Raw genomic sequence first — 21119 nt, forward strand, 5'->3', positions numbered from 1 at the left:
GTGGCCGAGCGCAAAGCGAGATGGCCGCTTAGTCCGCGAGCTCCGCTCGCCACGGCATGAATCCTGCCAATATCCTGCCTTCCCCTGCTTGCACAAGCTCGGGGCTGACCTGACACGGCGTCGGAAGCACTGGTGGATTAGCGGGCGGCAACTCTGGAGTTTGGACGTGACCGGCAACCCTCCCTTTGATCCTTTCTGCCTGGGCCGTGACGGAGTCCGACTGCTGGCTGAGTGGCCGGAGGTTGATGCCGGCCACTGATGTCACTCGAGGACGCGGCTTTGCAGGCCAAGACGCCCATAGCTCGGAACTGCGGGAGGCGGCGCTGGACCTGCCTAGAGAGACGTGGTTAACGAGCGCTGCCCCAGATACGGAAGCACACACTGGAGATTCCACACCGCCGGCTAGTAAGACTGTTCCTTTGTTCTTGAGGCTGATTGTGTGGGTCGACTGGACGGGCGGGGGTCGCCATTTTGGATCGGGTGCAACGCTACAAGCACTTGTGGACTTGGGGCGGACCTGTGTATCTTTCTCGGACCTCAGCGACATGGAGGTCAGCAATCTTGCATGCGGTTGGCGGGTCTGTCCCTGATAATATGACCTCGTGCAGCACAGCGCGACTACTGCCCGTGCTTCCTATAAGACGTCCATAGACTGAGTGACCTGCATACGGCCATGGTGGAAATGGTGGATTGCTCGCAGCAGCTTAGTGTGGTGATGGCCCCTGCAGGGTGGATCTTCTACTAGCTCTTTGGCCAGGTGGAACTGTGTGGGCTTTTGGCGCTGGTTGGGGAAGAGGCTACATTGAGTGCGAGAGAGTTTGTGCCGGCCATGCATGATGGAACCCACGGTTCGGGACCTCATTGTTGCTCTGGGCTCCCTCCATCTTGCTTGGGTGGGAGGAGCCAGAGAACTTGGACGGAGACTGGACGCCATTAATACCCCGCCGATGGATGAGAGCTTCGACGATCCAAGGGAGAGTTGTGCCGCAAGCGGCTCTCCACTGGCACCGGGTGAAACTGCTATGTATCTACAGGTGGTTCCGTGGGGGGCCCTGACTAGTGTTGGAGACGGGTCCAAGTCAACCGACTGCGTGAGTGCGGCATTGGGGCCTGAACCTGCAAAGCAGTCGGATTGCCTCCATGGAACTGTTTCTTTGCCCATCCAGCCTGCGTTGCCCTTATTGTGTCGCGATTTGGGAGGTTGGCCCGGAACCTTGCTGTTGCGTCTACATGTCTGGAAGGGCTGTCTTTTCAGCCCCTTGATGCTGGTGTCTCCCACGGAGTTGGCTCTGCCTTGCTTGCCTGGTTACTCTGATCGTCTGAGGATGTACTGCATTGCTAACTTTCAGTGGCCACGTATTGATGGAAGGGTCAAAATGGGTCAGGAGTGAATTCTTCTTCCATATATCGAAGGACGGATGCCCGGTCAACTATTGTGATGAGGACGCTTTACTGATCTGTACTACGACGCCACCACTGCTTGTCGATTTGTTGGTCTATTTGTGATCGAGCCTGAGCTACTTGGTGCGAGCGGGGGGAGAGCAGGGGTCTGGTTTTAGTGACTTTTCCCCCGTTTCTTCCCTTTCATTGGGGTATTTCTGGGGCGACAGGCACGTTAGTTGGGGGGTGGGCCATAGCCTCTTCGACGTGCAGGGTGGGGGGCTGGGGGGGTGAGGCTTCTGGGTTTGTATACTCTTTACTCTATGGCCTTTTCCTGACTACGTCTTTCTCTCTAAATTTCGGGTATTCGTTTTGAGGGCGACAGGCACGCTGCCAGGGGGGGTAGGCCGTAGCCTCTGCAGGGGTGCAGGGTGGGGGGTTGGGGGCCGGGGTTCTTGTTTTGTTTTTTCCCTTAGTTACTATGGGCCTTTTTTCTTCTTCTTCTTTTCTCTTGTGTTTTCTTTTCTTCTTTTCTCTCATTTCCTTTGGATCGATATGCTGGGTTAGTGGGGTGCCTCTCGTTGTTCTCCGCTTCTCGCGGTCCTGTGGGAGGTACTAGGGTTGGCTTACGTACCTGGGATGGGCGATGACTGGTGTGTTGCCTGTACGGTTTACGTTTATCCATTTGATAGTCTTTAGCACCGGTATCCTAAAATGTTTGCTGCTTATCTGCTCTGTTGTATGCATTGCCCACTCGGTACTCATTGCTAGACTGTGCGGTATTTGATCCTTCATATTCTATAAATTAAAAAATGAACCTTAATTCCTCCTGTCTCTCAGTGGTCGCTCTGGTTACAGTGTAACTTGATATGCTTGCTGTTTTTATCGGTGTGCTACTGAGTTACCGTACATTTGCTAATGTGCTACATATCGTAGCCGAGGCCGGCCAGGTGGTTGTAGGCCCGTAACTGTCTGCTGATACTGCAAAATAAAGGTTTTCAAAAAAAAAAATACTCCGTGTGTTAAAGATATGTTTTGTGGGATAATTTTGTGTTTTGTTTAATTTATTTTAGTAAGCGTTCAGGCTCCAGCATTTTGGCATTTCAAATGGACCTGTATGGTGTTATAAGATAATGCTATCCCATTGAGCTGAAAACCCTTTTAAAGTGTTTTCTACATTTTACTTTGTGATCCTGATATTAGCAGGGAGAGCTCACACTTGTGTATCTTACCTCTGTATGTAGTAATGTCACATCTCCCTGAGATAGTGATTATACAAGTAGAATGGGGTTTTACCATTACAGTTCTCAAGGTCATGTAGTTCAAATGTAATTATTCAGAATGAGCTACCTCTATGGACCTGTATGTCCGATAAACAGCATTTACTTACATTTAAGTGTAGCTCCGTTTAGCTCATATTACATTATTTTCTTTTTCGATTTCCACCTCAGAATTTTTGTTTCACTTTGTCGCCGGAGTTGCATTTTTTTTACTTTACCCATGACAACAAAGTCAGATGAAGAAGGTATAGTGGGCACATTTAGATAAACTTTGGGAAATAAATACATATTTATTGGCGTTTATGGAATTTTCCTGTGTTTTCCATTAGCCGTTATTATAGTCATCTGAAAAATGTCTGTCTGGGAAAATGCATTCTGGGTATGCAAAATGAAATGTTATCTCGTACTAGAGGTCACTCTCGAGGTCAGATTATTTCACTGAATAATTAAAAACTTTTTTATTCACCGTAACTTGAAGCATCCTTTTTGTTTCTGGATGTCACTACTGATGCTCTGACACCACTTAACTTTATAACTTAAGTGCTACATGTTCTCTGATATGTTCTTGCTTTATTGTAATTCTGTATTTTTGTTTTTAACACCATAGTTTCTCTTGAAAAGTTATGAATATGTTTGCAATGTAACTTTTTTTAAATACTTTATGAATTGTGATATTATGTGATGTGTAATCTTTGACGTCAGTCTAAATAAGCCTAATTGGTTGGTTGATTGATATTTTCTGATGAATACATATGTGTTTACAGATAAAGAACCAGCCTACAGCATTCCAATCAAAAACATAACTGCGGTTGAGAAGGTCAATGAAAGATGCTTCGAGAGGGATAACGTAAGCATGATCTGTTAAGCTTTAGATACTTGGATTTTTTTTTAACGTGGGGCCTTATTTAGAGCTGGTTGGTAATGAATAATTTACTGATTTCTGAAGAAAATGCTAAATCTGAAGAATCAACAGATGGAATTTCCTCTGGATTTAGTACTTCCTGGAGAAATAAGAGGATGTTCAGTTGCCACTTGCTACATAACATATGCGATAAAGTGATTAAATAAATACAGTTACATAAAGTGGTGGTGCCAATTTCTGTGCAAATTGTGGTTAAGTCTAATCTTTGTCTTAGTGCAGGCTTTTTTGACGGATATTCTTGTCTTTTAAATAATAAACCTTACATGGCAATACTATGTTCATATATACACCTTAAGTCGAACAGATCTGGACAACAGCAGGCTGTGACTTAAAACGAACAGGGCTGTTAGTGCCACTGATTTCGAACTCAACAGTGATATTAAACATATGCTTTTACTTACTGCAATACAATATTCTCTTTTAGTGCTAAACACCACTTGTTTCTACCTTGATTAGTTTGTGAATATGTTGGAGAAAGATTTCTTAGATTTGCCCATGTTGACATAAAACAACATAACTTTTTTAAACCTTTAATCATTTTGGGAAAAAGCGCTGCCTTTGATGAATGGTGAAAAAATATACATGGTATGGTTCTAGAATAGTGTGGCCTAAATATCTTCTGGCACAAATATAAGGTCTTAAATATCATTAACCGAAATATTTCTCCGTTGGGTGTAGATTTTCTTCTATTACTCCAGGTGGGGTGATATTTTTGTAAACTAAATTAGGTCAACCCAATATTTTTGATATTGATAATCTGACCTACAGTCACATAAATAATGCATGTATTTTCTCAATGTTGACCAAGTTATACGGATCTGTTAGCACCAGAGACTCATTACCTTTTTGATACTTCTGTTGAGGACAAAATAAGGTAAGAAAGAATCATTCTACAAGTCATACAACACCAGGGTATTGCTACCAAGGAACAAGCCATCTCTACTTTGGTTGAAGAGGATGCAAAGGAAGATTGTGAAGTCCTGTCTTAAATCGTCATCCTCGGACTATCATTAAGGAGATGGTGGTGGAAATACCTCAATACTTTCTACCACTTTTGAGTACAAACCTGCTTAATATAGACACCTCACATTTTCCCACTGCTATCTCCGACAATAGTACTTTCCTCTTCAAGACTTGAAGAATCAGTCGTCCATTGGTTGCGCCTCTGTCTTGGCAGTAGAAATGATAGCACCACTAGTCCAGTCAAAACCACTTTATTCGATTAATTAAAATCATAAAAGTATACTAGACATTTATAAAAACTATTTAAAACATGTTTAAAAGTCAATTAATACAATTTCAGTCATAATGACAATTAAAACCCGTTATTAAAAGATAATTATCTTTTTATAACGGGTTTTGATTGTCATTATGACTGAAATTGTATTATTTTATGATTTTAATTAATCGAATAAAGTGGTTTTGACTTGCCTTGACTTGATAGCACATGTCGAAGCCTGGTTCTCTGCAACAACAAATGATTTGCCAGCAAAAATGTAGGAATTGAAGGATTCAGGGTTAGAGAAGCCTAGAGAAAAATCTACTTGGGTCAGCATTTAACTAAGGTCAATGAGATTGTATGCTAAAAGTAACCCCATTGCTCTTTCCTGGTCAGACTATGTGGCGATCTTCTTTCTGAATAATATATGCAGGCCTCTTTGTTGTTGGGTTGTACCAGTCTTTCTTGTTGCTGAGTCGTTTAGATTGTTATCTCACTTGTATTAATGAGACAGTGTTTTACATTTGTGCTTTGGGCAGAGTACTCTTCAGGTTACCTTTGGTATTTTATATTGTTTGACATGGTATTTTTGTGAACAAATAATTACTGTTTTGATTGTTGCATAATATGCCTTATTTGTTGCATACTGTGTTAACAATTGAACTCCTTTTTTTTTTCTCCATTGCCTATTTGTCCTAGAGAGTGTTGTAATTGTCTCATAAACTTTTTCTCTACATTTTTCTGTCTCAGTCCAGCAAATCCTGGATCTTGGGAGATTGGACTTTAGTTATCTGAACTTTCAACAATATTTTTGTTTTGTGAAACTTATATATTCTGCTTCCTCGCATGACTACAAACCCTTTTGCTGCTCCCACCTTTAAGCAACTGATCCAGTCCAGTTAATTGATCTTGAATACCCATGTTAGAACAGGCGTTTCTTGTCTGAGGGCGCCCTCCCCATAGCAGAACTAGATTTAAAGGGATGCATGCAAATCGACCACGCTCTTGAGCGAGAGCACTTTGACCTTGCTAGAGGACACGGAGATTAGGAGACATCCTGACTACGATAATTTCACAGGTGGTGCAAAGCAAGGTGTGTCCAATTCGCAAGAATAATTGGAAATTAAGGCTATGTTGCTTAAACCTTGCAGAGATTTAGTATACAGCAGGAGCCCAGTAATTGGGAAAACCCATCTGCACATGCCAAACCTTGTATGCAAAATCCTAGCCTTTTAAATGAGTTACTTGTTAAGCAAGCAACGTTTCAAACGTTATCCAGGCGTAAGTCAAACTGGGGGAAAACTTTGTGAATCAGTTAATATTTATTTCAATTATCAAGGCACTGTTAGTGACATAATACATGGGCGGAGTGTGAGTTAAAACTGATCTGATGAAGGCTACAGATGTTTTTGTTTGTGATTAGAAGCATAGTATTAGCCAGTGTGCTTCCTCCATATTGCAAATGTACATTTGGTCATCATGTAAGTTCGTATAGAAAATCTAAGAACATGGTCACTATTTTCTGTCCGATTTATTATTGATTGAAATGCTGCAGGTAATTTGGTAAATGCAGTGGTGTGTTAAGTGGGTATTTTCACTTAAATAAATATATTCTTCAGGTAATCTAGAACTTGAGCCAGGCCACGAGGCTGTTTGACTGCTGCGCAAACTATAGTGCGAACCTCTGATTAGCATCCAATTAGAGTAGAATTTCTCAAGATCAATGTTCAACTAGCATGATAGCGTAGCTTGGTGCTGCGTTTTTTTTCTTTGACCTGCGTAGGGTCACTCAGTAGTCCATGAGGTGAGCCCCGAAGTAGAGAAGACATTAAGGTCAGATGGGTATTTAAACGATAATGGACCTTGTGAGCTCATAGGGACATACTGCCGAATCATTGATCAACGTTTCTCCTGTTTACTTTCATGGAGAGAAGAGGGGCCTGTCACTTGATATGTAAGGAAGGGCCTGTCCAGGAATTATCATTATTATGCCCCCATGTACATTCAGATTTATCAGTAGGCCCTAGGCAATCCACTACAGGGAGAGTAAAAGATGGTACATGTCTACATGTCAACCATAGCTTAGTGTTGGGGGCCCTAAAACTTCACTCCCAGTGCGTATTTTCTGTCCCTTACAACCCTTGGGTCAAACATCCCCTTTATTCACAGTTACCCTTATATATTTCTATATATTTTACATAGTAGAACTTACATAATTGCATGATTTTTTGGCAGATGTTTCAAGTTTTACATACCGACAAACCCCTTTACGTTCAAGCCAACAACTGTGTTGAGGCCAATGAGTGGATCGAAGCACTGAGCAGGCTTAGCCGATGTAATCCACGCAGGCTGCGTGTTTATCACCCATCCGCTTATCTGAATGGAAGCTGGCATTGCTGCAAGGCCACTTCAGAAAACACGGAAGGCTGCACTCCATGTACTGCGTAAGTAGATAATGTCTTGAATGATTAGGTTCTTTAGACTTGCAAATAATATACTAGAAGTTCCATTCTGTTAACCTTTTTTATGCAGCCTTTAATAATGTCTAAATTGATCTATCAGTTAAAGAGCGTCTGAGAGTCTTTAACCCGTGTAAACTATTGTTAGATGTTACTGATAAATTGGCACTATGTAGATGCTATTTTGAGCTTTTTGCAGGGAATTATTGAAGTTACAAGGTTTGTGCTACTCAGGCAGACATGCCCGAGACAGTATGTCTGCCTGTGTCTTGCTTTTTTTATGACATCTTTTGCTGTCAGGCTAGTCATTTTAACAATGTGTGCAACAGCATCATTTGTTAAAAGAAAAAGTGTATTATCCCAAAGTTTTTTCTTGGGAGCCAGCTTACATGTGCTTCACAGTGCCAGAGTTGCTGATTACAAGGCTGTCTGCATGCACTTTGTTCCATCTCGTGCTTCTTTGTTACGCTACGCTTCTTGTCCTTTGTCGCACACTTGCAGGTTCTTTTTCATACTTACTTTCTCCTTTTTTTACTGCTTTCCTGTAGTTTATTTCCTATTTCCTTCTCTCTGTTTATACCTTTATCTCTCTTGCATTAGGTCAAAGTGTACTAATGAAAAATAATCCTGGTTCACAAAAATGAGTGCTGGTTCCGGCCACCGGCTACATCTGTCACAAATTAAGCTCTGTGCAGAGTGTCACAACCGATGTTTCTTTTGTTAGTGCGCTATCAATCTGAGCCAATTATCAACCCATCGCTTGTTGCTTTGTGCAGTGTTCTGGAACATTGATTCGCTCCACACACATAGATTGAAGTGTGGATCCTTTGGGGTGGGGGCATATAGCTGTAGCTGTAATACACCTGGTCACAACGACGGCAGTGTATCCTCTGTGCTAAGAATTCTCATTTCACTGTAATCTGTTGTACTAACAGCTGTAGAGCATCATTTGGCCCCAAGGCGACCTTAGTCTACTGTATAAAGACGAGTTGTCTGCCTGGAGCTGTTCAAGCCTTATAAAAGGAAGCGAACCAATGTACATGTAGAAATCTGTACGCAGTGGAGAGAGTGAGGAGGTTTATGGGCTAAATAGAAGAGGTACTTTTGATCAGGACTACGAAGTAGGATGTGTGGCAATATAGCAGCTTAGTCTTCCATGTCACTACTTGAATGACTTAAAAAGAGACTGCTCTGTATTTGTTTCATGTTATAATCTTCTGGTAAGATTTTGATTGAGTGAGATAGATATAAGCAGACAGCGGTTTAAGTTGCTTCCCATATAGTGGTTCAAAAAGCTTGAATTGTTTTCTCAACAGGGGTTATTAGTAAGATTGAATTGGAAGAAACAAGTAACCATATGCTTATAAGCTAGTTATTTAACTTCTGTATCACTGCAACACGGTGCATCTTGATTGATACTGGATAAGAAAGAATAATATGAAGAGGCACTACACGTAGGAAAGAAAGTGAGGAGGCTGTGCCGATAATTAAGAAATATGCTTTAAATGCAATCATAATATATATTTATATATATATATATATAAATATATATTCACTGAAAAAAACAAAGGTTACAGGGACGTTTTAGTTAGGAAACAACATTTTAAAAACCTTAGAAATTCACAAAAAAAAACAAAGGTTACAAGGACATTATCGTTATGTTCACATTTTACATGCACATAACCATAGAAATTCAGCAGTTATAGTTACAGTTCACTCAAGTAATTATAACTAGTGCCCTAAGGTAAATATAACTTGTTGCTGATATTTAGGCTACATGTTGCGCGTAGGCTATAGTGGAGACCTCAATTAGTACTGCTACAATTTAGGGAAAGTATCGGCAGGTATTCTTTGCAGCAAAAAGAGATGCCCTGTTTACTGGTTTGGCCTGGCTACACTGATGCTTCATTGTACAATGCATGTCACATCTGACAGGTAGAGACAGCACCATGCCCCTGTTCATCACCATGAATCTGTATCACCAAGTTACTTTTGGTGTAATGGGACATGTTGCCTAGACGACAAACTGAAATGCTGAAACGTTTTTGCTTGGGTGTGATTTGTTGTCTTCGTCCTACATCATGTGTAGTGATTTGCAGGTTTATTTCAGATTTTTAGCAACTTTTTTCATATTGAGACTAATTTCCCACTAAAAATGCAGTATGAATTTCATTGTGAGCGAAAATACTCAAGATCCAGCAGATGCTTGGAGAAATTATAAACAGAACATGGTATTGCCTCAATAGATGGAAGGAAACAAAAATAAAATATCGGTTGTGCAGATCTGAATGGAACATGCACTGGTCTCCTGTTCTGACCCCAGAAAGGTGACTTTATGTACCTACTACCGAAATTTCATGTGATCTGTGGGTCACATCTAGTCTTAATAAAATATCTATATCAGATAGAGACTTGTAGCTGCCATTCCTTACCGTTCCGGAACACATACCTATGTTTGTGACAAACCCCCATCTCGTTTGTCTCTGGTTCCTGGAGCGGGACCACCACTCCAAGACCTGTGAGGAATGCCGCACCATGAATCCCAAGGCGGTGAGGGATCACTCCCTGAAGCTCCTGGTAGCCTGATGCCAGACGCCTCCGCGACGTTCAGGGTCCTGGTCGTAAAGAGGGTCCTGGGCCTGTTTGTGGACCCTGTCCCAGGTGCTTATCACACTTATAGTAGTCTGGTAAGTTATAAAAAAAAGCTTCTAAGAAATCCAAGGAGTCAAAGCGCTCTTTGACTTTGCTGCACCGGTCCTAGTTATTGTATGAGGCACAAGGAATGGCGTTATTCTAGACCTCGCTATAGCATGTAGTCTGTCTCTTCATCCACTCCGTGACTCCCTGAGTTTCTCAGAGACTAAGCGACCCCCATCCCACTCTGAGAATTTTGCAGGCCACACACTTCATCTTTGGTTTGTCAGCCCTCTGGATTCCCACCGGCAGGTCTGCCATCGGCCTACTCAGGCCCCTTGGATCTGATTGTGGATTCTGAATGACTCCCTGTGCCGCCAACCCCATCATCATACCCAAATCCAATGAGGAGCCGGACCAGCCTAGACTCCGGTGCCAGGTGAAATTCAATCTTTCGAGTCAGGGTCAGAGCCAGGGCCTACTTTTTTTGACAGGCCTAAGGAGAAGTATGATTGTGGAGGATCTGAGGATCCTTATGGTTGCCTCAACCTTTTAGATGAACCAGAAGACAACTGATATGAGGAACTGGCAGATGCCACTGGTATGGACACTTCCCCAGACTATGGCTCAGTTTCTCCTCCTTGTGTGGCTATGGAGGAAGAGGCTTCCTTTGCCATGGTGCTGAGGAGGGTGGCTGAGGTCCTGGATCTTATGCTGCCATCCTTGGCAGTCAAGACTGTATTGACAGAGGTGCTTCAGCCGGGCATCGCTACCACAGACCATCTCCTCCCTTTCAATTAAGCTGTCCGAGATATCCTACTTTGGGCTTGGGCCAAGCCCTGCACAGGGGCTCATGTGCAAAAGAAAGTTGCCTGCTGCCATCGCCCCGCTCCTGGGGACCCTCTTTCCTCACCCCTTGGGCAGTCTGGTTGTCCAGGCCTTCACCTCCTAAGTTAACCCTGGTGCGTTCCCTACCACACCGCTAAATAGGGAACACAAGAAGGTGGATACCTTTGGCAAGAGAATGTTCTCTAATGCCAGCCTTGCAGTGAGGTAGGTGAACACTGCATGCCTCTTGATGTGATACACCCACATACTTTGGGATTTGGTTAAAAAACTTCTACCCATGGTCTCAGTGGAAGTCCAAGCCATAATGGACAGGATGCAGCAAAGGTAGCCATTCGCTGTGGACTGGATATGAAAGACTTGCCTAGGCAGAGCAATTGTGCTATCAGTGGCACTCTGGCATCATGCCTGGCTGAGATCTACAGGCTCTTCGGGGGATGTCCAGGCATTACTTCTGGATATGACCTTCAGTGACACCCTCCTCCTCAGCCATAAGACCGATTCTATGCTAGAGCGCATCAAGGGTAGTCTGGTTGTTGCTTAGTCACTGGGTGTCTACATGGCCTCATGCCAACCTCATTCTGCCTTTCGCCCCTTGGTGGCCACGGTTGGGGCAACCAGCAACTTCCAGCCAGCCACCAAGGCCTTCAGGCTCCCCATTCCTTTTCGGCTCCCACAAGCCTCAGACACAGCCAGAAAGGAAACCCAGTCACCCCAAACATCACATCCCCCCCCCCCCCCAACCTGGCAATCGCAATCTCAAAGCAACTTTAGTTTGAACTCTTCATCACTGGCAACCAGTTGGGGGCAGGATACAACACCACCTACCCTTCTGGCAGTCAATAACATCAGATAAGTGGTTACTGTCAATTGTTCAATAGTTATTTCATCCCATTCTTTGAAACCCAGCCGTCCATACCACCATCCATAAACCGGCTGACGGAACAGAACATGTCCGTGCTCTGTCAGGAAGTGCAGGATGTTTTGGCCAAGGAAGCCATTGAGAGGGTACCGGCATCAGAAGTAGGTAGTGGTTGCTATTCCAGTTACTTTTTCGTGCCAAAGAAGAACGGAAGCCTCCACCCTGTTTTAGACCTGAGCCCTCTGAAGAAGGAAAAATTCAGAATGCTCACGTTGGCCCCGTTTCTGTGTACCCTGGAGACGGGATGGTAGTCCTGGACGTGCTGTATGCCAACTTCCATATACCCCACCTGCCTACCCACAGGCGTTACCTGTGGTTCACAGTTGTGCCTTGAGTACCTGCAATTCCATGTGCTCCTTTTTGGCCTCTCAATTGTCTCTCAGGTTTTCACAAAGGTGGTGGTTGCAGCACATCTGCAGAGGTCCGGGGTTGCCAGTCTTTCTCTACCTCAAGTCAGTCAGTCAAAACTCTTTGTTTCGATTAATTAAAATCATAAAAGACAGGGTAAAAAGCATACTGCATAAAAGTTTAAAATATTCAAATAAATATGTATACAAAAATTACGATCAATATACATGAGTTCATCATTATTTTAGTCAAAATCAAATAAATCCGATAAAACAATTTATCCGGGTATGGGACCAACAGACTGTTTAAGCACGAACAGTCTTTTTGTTATTAAGCCACCAAGAAGTTCGCAACGCTATAAATCTCACGTGTTCTACTAAGCATTTGCAAATACAGTAGGGCTGCCCTTACTTGTACAAAACCGGCCTCTCACAGTAATGGGGTTAAAACTTTCTTCCTAATCTCAGAATAAAATTCACAAAACATAATAAAGTGCAAGGTGTCTTGTGTCGAGAAATTTTCACATGTACAAGGAGCAGAAATTTCTGGTTTTCCCCAATTTGGAAAGGCACCTAGGGTGAGATGAATTAAGTTAAATCGAAATCTGACCAGCAAGTAGCGATTTAATGGCTTGGTTACGATTTTTAGGTAGGGTTCGATGGAAGGGGAAGTTAATAAGAGATAGTTAGCTCTGACACACGTTTTTTTTTTAACTCCCACTCCTCCCGCTCCATTTCTAGCATGTTCAGAAAGTTGTGCTTAATCCAACCTATATTCTCCTTTTTTATGGAATCTGGTGATGTGTACAATTCAGGTCGTCCAAGCTTGATGCACGCCGCTCTAACGTACCTCAGCCAAGGGGACCCTATGTGCCTTATCGAGAGCTACACAATCACTTAGGATCTGGTGATTCAGAGTAATTTCCTCATTCAACCACGTTTTCACCCAACAGATCAATGGTGCCATTTTTAATTGATCTGTGATGTAACCCAGACCTAATTCCGTGTGTAAGGAATAGGTTGGTGTCGACTGGGGAACGGTCAGAAGTGATCTTAAAAACCTGTTTTCTGCTACTTGTATCCTGCTTTGGGATGTATAACCCCATATAGATGCACCATAACAGGCATTCGCCAAACATTTTGATTTGTAAATCTTCAGTATTGCTTCAATAGGTCTAGCCCCCAACCTCTTAGCGAAACCCAGGAGAGCTGTTGTTGATCTTGCTACCGCATTGCTCTTGAGCTTTTGTTGTGGCCCCCAATTTCCTTTCATCAAAAAGGACCCCGAGGTAAGTAAAAACCGGGACCCTTGACAGTACCACCCCATTGCAGGAGAATTATTTTAACCTAGCATGCCTACCTCTTGTCCGTGCCACCATAACATGCGACTTTTTACTGTTAACTTTTAAGTACAGGGAGTCCAAGAACCTGCCGAAGTGGTCCAGCAGCCTCTGGAGGCCTAATCCCGTACGAGCCACTAACACTGCGTCATCCGCGTATAGGAGAACCGGAACAACCAATTCTCCTATACGCGGAACATCAAGGGTGGCCGCTCCCAAGGTCTTCTCCAAGGCATTAATATAGATTGTAAAAAGGAGGGGTGCCAGAATGAAACCCTGCCTGACACCCCTCTTGGAACTAAAGTGGCTGGTGCACCTTCCTTCCCAAGTAACCCTCACTGCTGCAGAGAGGTCCTGATGCAAGGCGCTTAAGAAATTAACCAGCGATGGGTCTATGCCTATTTCCCGAAGGATCAGCCATAATTTTGAACGAATAACTAAATTGAAAGCTGAAAAGATATCCATGAAACCCATGTATATAAGCCCTTCCTTAGCCACTGTGTATTTACTTATAAGGAGATGAAGGTTGATCATTGGTCCATGGTGCTCCTATGCACTCTAAATCCGTATTGGAGGTTTGAGAGGACCCCCCTGCCCTCTAGCCAATCCCTAGGTTTATATAAAATAACTCTGCCCAGGATTTTCACTGCGGAGTCTAACAAAGATATTGGCCTATAACAGGCGCGGTCCCCTCTAGCCCCTTTTTTAAATATCGGGACTATAACTGATTTTGCCCATGATGATGGGAAGCCCGTTAAGGACGAGGCGCTAAAGACAGTCAAAATCTTGGCCCAAAAATTTGGATAGAGACTATACAAGTCCGCAGGCACCCCATCAGGGCCTGGAGCTTTATTTTTTGACATGTCTCTTATCGCTTATTCCACCTCACTCACTTCAAAATTAACTGGGAGTGCACCTCGAGAGGTAGTGTTAGGACCATCCTGCTGCTCTAAGCTATCCATATCCTAAATTTCCTTAAAATGTCGGAGCCAGCATTCATCCGGAATGACGCAGTCCATGTCTAGGTTCTCCTGCTCAGAGAAGAACGGGTGATTTATGGTTGACCAAAATTTCCTGCTATCCCGCTAAACTTCAATTTAGAGGAGATTCTCTCACGCCTCCTCTTTGATTTGTTGTTTGCGTTTTGCAATAGCTATTTTATATTTCTTCCGAAGGTTAGCAACAAGGGCCCTGTCCCTAGGCCTAGTTTTCAAAGCCTGAAGAAGGGCTCCGTGCGACTTCGAACAGCCACCACCAAACCATCTTTGTGCCTTCCTAGAGTTCTTATTATTGGCTACCTCTAAATTCTTTGCGATCTGATCGCAAACTGCCACATAAGCGCCTAAGATCTCCCCACTTGGGGCCGAGCTATCAAGGCAAATCGCAAGATTTGCCTCCGCCTATACGGCGAGGTCCTCAAAAAAGGATTCCGGCACCACCCTGTCCCATTTAATCCTTCTCCCTTGATCTTTGGTTATCAGGCTTCTTGGATCCCCCCCGTCCAGTGCCCTTAGGTCCACTCAGTTCCCCTAGATCAACCTCTAGGAGGACCGGATTATGGGCAATAAATGCTGACATCACCACTCTATAGCCTAGGGTCTTATCCAGTACCGCCGGCGATAAAAAGATATAATTAATAACTGTATTGGTCCCTCTTCCAATAAAAGTAGGTGCCCTCTCAACCCCTTCGTCGAGACCTAGTTCAAATAGGTTGGTGATGGCTAAAAATTCTTCGAGTGCCTCTCCCTGGCTAATATGCTCAAAGTGAGGCACCACTGCGGTAGGCGGCCCACACGGGTCCCCTGAGTTACCGTCCCATTTACACGGGTGGATATTAAAATCTCCCAAAAGGATCACCTCGAAAACAGAGTTCTGAGCAAGTTTATAGACAAAAACTGGTCCAGAGCCCTTAGGTGCTCATTATACTGTGAACCACCTTTAGAATTATAAAAGTTAATTAAAAGAAGCTTCTGTGAAAGAATCCCACTCCACTCTAGTATCATAATATCACTGTAATCTAGATCCAATTTTTTGACGGCACCTATCAAATTAAGAGAAAAGAGGACAATTAGACCACCCTTAGGCCTCCCGACAGTTCCCTGGACTGCTGGGATAGCATAGCTTAGATAACCATCCATGCTAAAACTACTAGCCACATCCCACGTTTCCTGCAGGGCAATAATGTTGTACTGTTTCACAAAATACAACCACAGATCATCAGTCCTCTTGGGCCTAATACCCGCCAAATTCCAGCTCAGAATCCTACATGATGCTATCTGATTGGCCCCCCCATCTAAATCACCCTGATCTTGAATATTAGCGGGTTGTCAATCGTTTAAATCCAATTGAGACAAGGAAGAGAAACGATTTGAGAGGCCTATCTCTATAATTGATTGGTGCAGGGGTGAGTTGGTTGGTGGAATAGCCTGGGAAACCCTTTCTGTCCTCTGTAGAGACCCCACCTCTAGCCAATTCTGGGCGGTATCGATTGTGTGTAGAGTTCTCGACAGACTACCCCGGGTTGGTAATGACTGATGATCAGATTCTTTAGATATGGCCTAACTGGAGGGTAAAAATAGCCCACGGGAACAGGTCTAATGCCCGTGTTGTCCAGCTCCAAGGCGTCCCAAAATAATCTCTCCGCATTAAACCGGGTATTAAGGTTCACAACCACACAATCCCCGGTAATACATTTGGGACGAAGACCAACTCAATCAACTCTCCTTGCCATAATGATGGATCTTGTAATGTCAAAACCTCCACTGCTATGATGTGCACACCAGTGACTGGCTAATTTCAGGAGATCCTGAGTTGATTCTATCCCGCCATCCCTTAATGGGAGGGACCTCCGTAAAAACAGCCACCAGTGGGGCAGCATCAGGTGGTAGATCCAAGGTAAAGCCCTGCCGATACTCATGTCTAGCTCTAGGTGGGGGTGATCTCCTAGTGTTACCAGCTCCTTAGTTAGTGTTCCCTACTCGATCTTTATTAATGATAATGATGACACTTCTCCCTAGTGGGCCTATTCTCTTTGCAGGGAATTTCTTCCCTATGTTTATCGCGATGATTTACTTGGTCCTGGGTTGGGCGCCCTTGTTGGCCTATATGCTGTTTCAAAAACACATCAATTTTATCACATTTTTTTAACAGCCCTGCAACACATGTATTAAGGGTGTCCATAATGTCTTTTGCAATGGCCACTAATTCAGGTTCCAAACGTGCTGTGAACAATTCCTCGACCATTTCCCTGACGTATTCCCTAATATTAGGGTCCATACAATGGGCAGCAACAACAGGCTTTTGTCTCTTGGTGGGTTTTTTTGCCAGCCTGCTCTTGCGCGATGGATGTTGTAGGGGAGACTCCGGGCTTTTAGCCCCATGGCCATCTGACGTCACCAATAAATCAGTCTCACCAGCAGCGGGCTTGATCAGTGTGGGTGGTTTAATGATCATAATGTTCGGCTCTAAAGGTATACTCTCGGTCCGGTCCAACACTGAAACACCTGCATCAGGGGCAACTTCAGTGCTACCCATGCCCAGTTCTCTCTCTGCATTCGCGGTTTCTTTCGATAGTGCCCCCAAAGCAGATGTTAAATATGATATTATTGATTCAGATTTCCTGGGCACCTTAGCTTTTTTTCCCCCCATGCTCCCCGTTATATTGCTATTTTCGCTTACCCATTGCAGATGTCAGAGGGGTAGCGCGGCCCGGCCTCTTCTGGCCACTGACGGCCCGCCCTTTGCCCGGGCTTAGCCCGGCGCACGTCCGCGCGCGACGATGATGACAATTTCCTTTTATCCCGGTGTAGGCGGAAAGGGAGGGCTCCGGCGCTCACGCCCTGCCCCCAACGCCTCCTGGAGCCTGTAGTTCAGGTGAGTCCTCGCCCCTGTGCCTGGCGCTGCGTCTTCCGCGAAGTCTTCTTATTGCCAATGCGGGTGGTGTGGGCGGAAAGGGAGGGCTCCGGCGCTCACGCGCTGCCCCCAACGCCTCCTGGAGCCTGTAGTTCAGGTGAGTCCTCGCCCCTGGGCCTGGTGCTGCGTCTCCCCTCTACCTCAATAACTGGCTGTTGAAGGCGGGCTCACACCATTCAGTCGTTTCCCACCACCAGACTATGGCAAACCTTCTGCACTGGCTGGGGTTCACTATCAACATGCTGTAGCCACACCTGACTCCCTCTCAGACGCTCCCTTTCAACAGGGCTGTTCTGGATACAATGCACTTTCGTCCCTGTCCTCCTGAGTTGTGAGTCCAGGATATTCAGGCTATGATACGGATGCTTCAACTCTATCCTGGAATTCAGGAAGACTGACCTGAGGTTGTTGGGCCTCATGGCATTATGCATTCTTCTGGTGACATATGCAGGCTGTGTAGTGGGACCGGAAATTTCAGTTGGGTACAGCATCAAGGTAGTCTCTCCAACCTGGTGCAGATATCGGAGGAAACTGCAAAATATCTGCGGTGGTGGATGACGAATCGCATTTGGGTCAGTGACCGACCCCCCCCTCCCTTCCCCACCCTGAACTGACTGTAGCGTCACTCCTGGGTTGTGGGCGCCCATCTGAGAAGAGTGGCTATAAGAGGACTCCGATCTCCTGAGCTGTCTCGGTTCCATATGAACCTGAAGTTGAGAGCAGCCCAACTGGTATCAAAGCCTTTTTCTTCCATGATGGGAAAGCTGGATCAACTGTTCACGAATAACACCACCACCGTGTGGTATTCCAACAAACAGGGTAGGTGGGGTTGTGGACCCCATGTCAAGAGGCCCTGTCTCTCTAGACATATTCCTTGTAGTTCAATACCTGGCGGGGTCTCGGATCACCAGAGCAGATAAACTCAGACGCCGATGCCTAGCGAATCATGAATGGCATCTCCATGTGGAGGTGGTGCAAGGTCTCTTCAAAGATTGAAGGGAACCTTGGTTAGATCTGTTCACCACTATGGAGAACTGCAAAGTCAACATTTTTGCTCGCTGGAGTTAACAGGATGATTCTCGCTCTGAGACAGTTTTCTCAGGCCTCCTGTATGCATTTGCACCAATACCACTCCTGGCCAGAGTTCTCAAGAAGATCAAGAATGACCTGGCCCAAGTCATTCTTGTGGCACCAGATTGGGCACGGAGAGTTTGGGATCCCAAGTCCTGAGTGAAACCAGTGGTACTCCGGTCAGGCTGTACCTTTGGAAGGATCGACTTTAGCAGCAGCAGTGCAGGGTCCTGCACCTGAACCTGTACACACTCCACCATCATGCATGGAGATTGAGTGGTGCAGTTGACAATTTTTGACCTTCCTGCAAATGTCTGAGATGTAATTTTGGCAGTCTGGTATCCCTCAACCAAGACGTAAACGCCTGCTTTTGGGGAAAATGTGTGGCTTGGTGCTCTACCAAACATGTTGATCACCTTTCTTCAACTCGGTCATTGATATTGTTATTTGTTCTTTTGACTATATCTGCAATCTTGGCAGTTGCCGGAGCAGCCCTCCCTGTTTGTCTTCCATTGTGACTCTTTTCCTAAAAGGACTAAAACATATGTTCCATTCAAAACCCTTCATAATTCCCCATTGGGAAATTAATCTGGCATTGATGTTCTTTATGTGCTTGCCCTTTGAGCCTGTTCACAACTGCCCTTTACGTCTTCGGACCATAAAAACTTCCTTTCTAGTGGCCATTGCATCGGCCAGGAGGGATAGTGAACTGCAGGCACCTTCTGTATCAGTGTATCCTCCATTACCATATTCTTTCCGGACAAGCTGGATCTGAGAACACGTGTCTCTATCCTGCCGAAAGTGGCCGACACCCTTCCATGTTGGTTAGACCATCACACTGCTGACCTTCTTTTCTCTGGCTCACCTTTCCAAAGAGGAGGAGAGACTCCATCGCTTGGACCCAAAAAGAGCGCTATCATTGTACATTGATCATACTATGGAACGCTGGGTGAACGATTAGCTCTTCAATGGATTCGCCGGAGAAGTGCAGAAAAGGTCCATCTCAAGAAGCATAGTCTGCATTAAAATCTGCTACAAACTGGACAAGAAGCCTAAGGGCTTGCATGCTCATTCAATCAGAGTCAAAATCCTGCAACCACTGCATTGGCTAACAAAGTCCCTGTCCTGGCCGCGAAGTCAGCATCTCTGCACACATTCACCAATCCCTACTGCCTGGACAGTCAGTCTGTTTTGATGGGCATTTTCACTTTTCGGTCCTCCAGGACTTCCTGATTAAAATGTTTTGCAGACCTGCCTCCAGAGAGGTATTGCTTAGGTCTCTATTCTAAAGTAAGGAATCTGTGGCTAGAAATCTCTGTCAGATGAACAAGTTACTTGCCTTTGGTAATGCCTTATCTGGTAGAGACTTTCTAGCCGCTGATTCCTTATCTGATCTTCCCGACTTTGCAAACCGAATTCTCCATATAGCGTGACCCTAATGAGATCCTTAGTGTCTGCACCTCAGCTTCCTTCGTGGCTCTGTGCTTCAGACACAAATGTTGCAAAAAGTTACAAATCCGCACCCTCTGTTGGGTTCTATATAGGCACTGCACATGTCACTACCGGTGCAGCCACTGCAGAGCCAATCAATACCACCTACCGGCACACAGTGGTACTGCTCAGAAAGTTTCCAGATCCAGTGTGACACCTGGGCAATATTCTAAGGTAAGGAATCTGCGGCTGGTTAGAGTGTTTACCAGATGTGAGTTTACCAACAGTAACTAACTTATTTGTTTAGGCAATGGGAAATTAATGCACCTGTTGCGATTTTGTATCTGTAAACTGCAGTCTAAGGTTGTCATCCTGGTGATCTATCTCACAAGGGAAGACCTACTTCAAAGATTTTAGTGTAACCTACAGGCAGCAGTCTCCAATCCTAGAAAAATAGGTCTCTAAATCAATACCGATTCTGCTGCTTTCCCTGAGTGAGAACACATCATTGTTGGGGTTTCTGAAGCTTCTGAAATGTACCTGGCTATAGGTTGCGATATCAGCCGCTCACCTATTACAGACTTCCAGCATATTAAAGTTGTATTTCAAGAAATCATCAAGGTTAAAATAAAGCATAGTTTTAAGGCTTATATCACTCACCTAAATATATTTGGGATGAAAATAAAATGGTTACAGCTTAAATGTCGGTGCTGAAATTAAAAGTGTATGTGAGAGATTGGGATAAAATAAATAAGTGGGGGTATTAAAATCCGTGAATGATTAAGGACATTAGCCGCATGACCGTACCATGTTCTGTTGTGTTATGATGGCACATTCCACAAAAATTAAGATGATATTGTGACTGGTCAGGTAAAGAATTGGTCATGGCATAGTCTTCTCTGTTCCCGTATCTACAGTGAGCGTTTAGCCTCTGAAAGACTAGAGTGTTTTTGTGGTTTAAATCTTTTAATGGTTTTCAAGACGGATGACTCAACAAAGAGCATGACCCCCAGCTCCAAAACTTATCTTAATACAGACAACAAGTGTCCTAGGTAGCTGTGATATTGTAGAATCTGTATGGAGCGAGTCTGGTGAAGCTGGTGCGACCGGCGCTGCAAGAAGCAAACAACTGAAAAAGCACAACAATCCCACCCCCACCCCACCCTTCGTCTACCAAATGGGATACAAATAAGAGGGAGAGAAGCGAAAGGAAAAAGGGGGAGGTAAAGAACAGAGTATCTCATGATTCATCGTGGTCTCCAAGCTCGCCAGCGGTAATGGTGTATTCTCTAGGCGCAAGAGTCGAAGATATCTAGGACACGTCAATTACCTGAATTCTGTCGTGAGCAGCGCTAG

At 44.5% G+C, this 21119-nt stretch overlaps 1 protein-coding gene across 1 annotated transcript in view; it reads left to right on the forward strand.

Annotated features, from left to right (window-relative positions):
- RASA2 (RAS p21 protein activator 2) overlaps positions 1–21119 on the forward strand; it is a 619199-nt gene that overhangs the window by 537781 nt on the left and 60299 nt on the right. Inside the window, exons 20-21 of the mRNA XM_086943698.1 lie at positions 3425–3507; positions 7037–7245. Coding sequence (XP_086799824.1) covers positions 3425–3507; positions 7037–7245 — 292 coding nt within the window. The remainder of the gene's footprint in view (positions 1–3424; positions 3508–7036; positions 7246–21119) is intronic.

This window comes from Lissotriton vulgaris, chromosome 11 (genome assembly GCF_964263255.1).
Source record: "Lissotriton vulgaris chromosome 11, aLisVul1.2, whole genome shotgun sequence".
In the NCBI taxonomy this organism is placed as follows: domain Eukaryota; kingdom Metazoa; phylum Chordata; class Amphibia; order Caudata; family Salamandridae; genus Lissotriton; species Lissotriton vulgaris.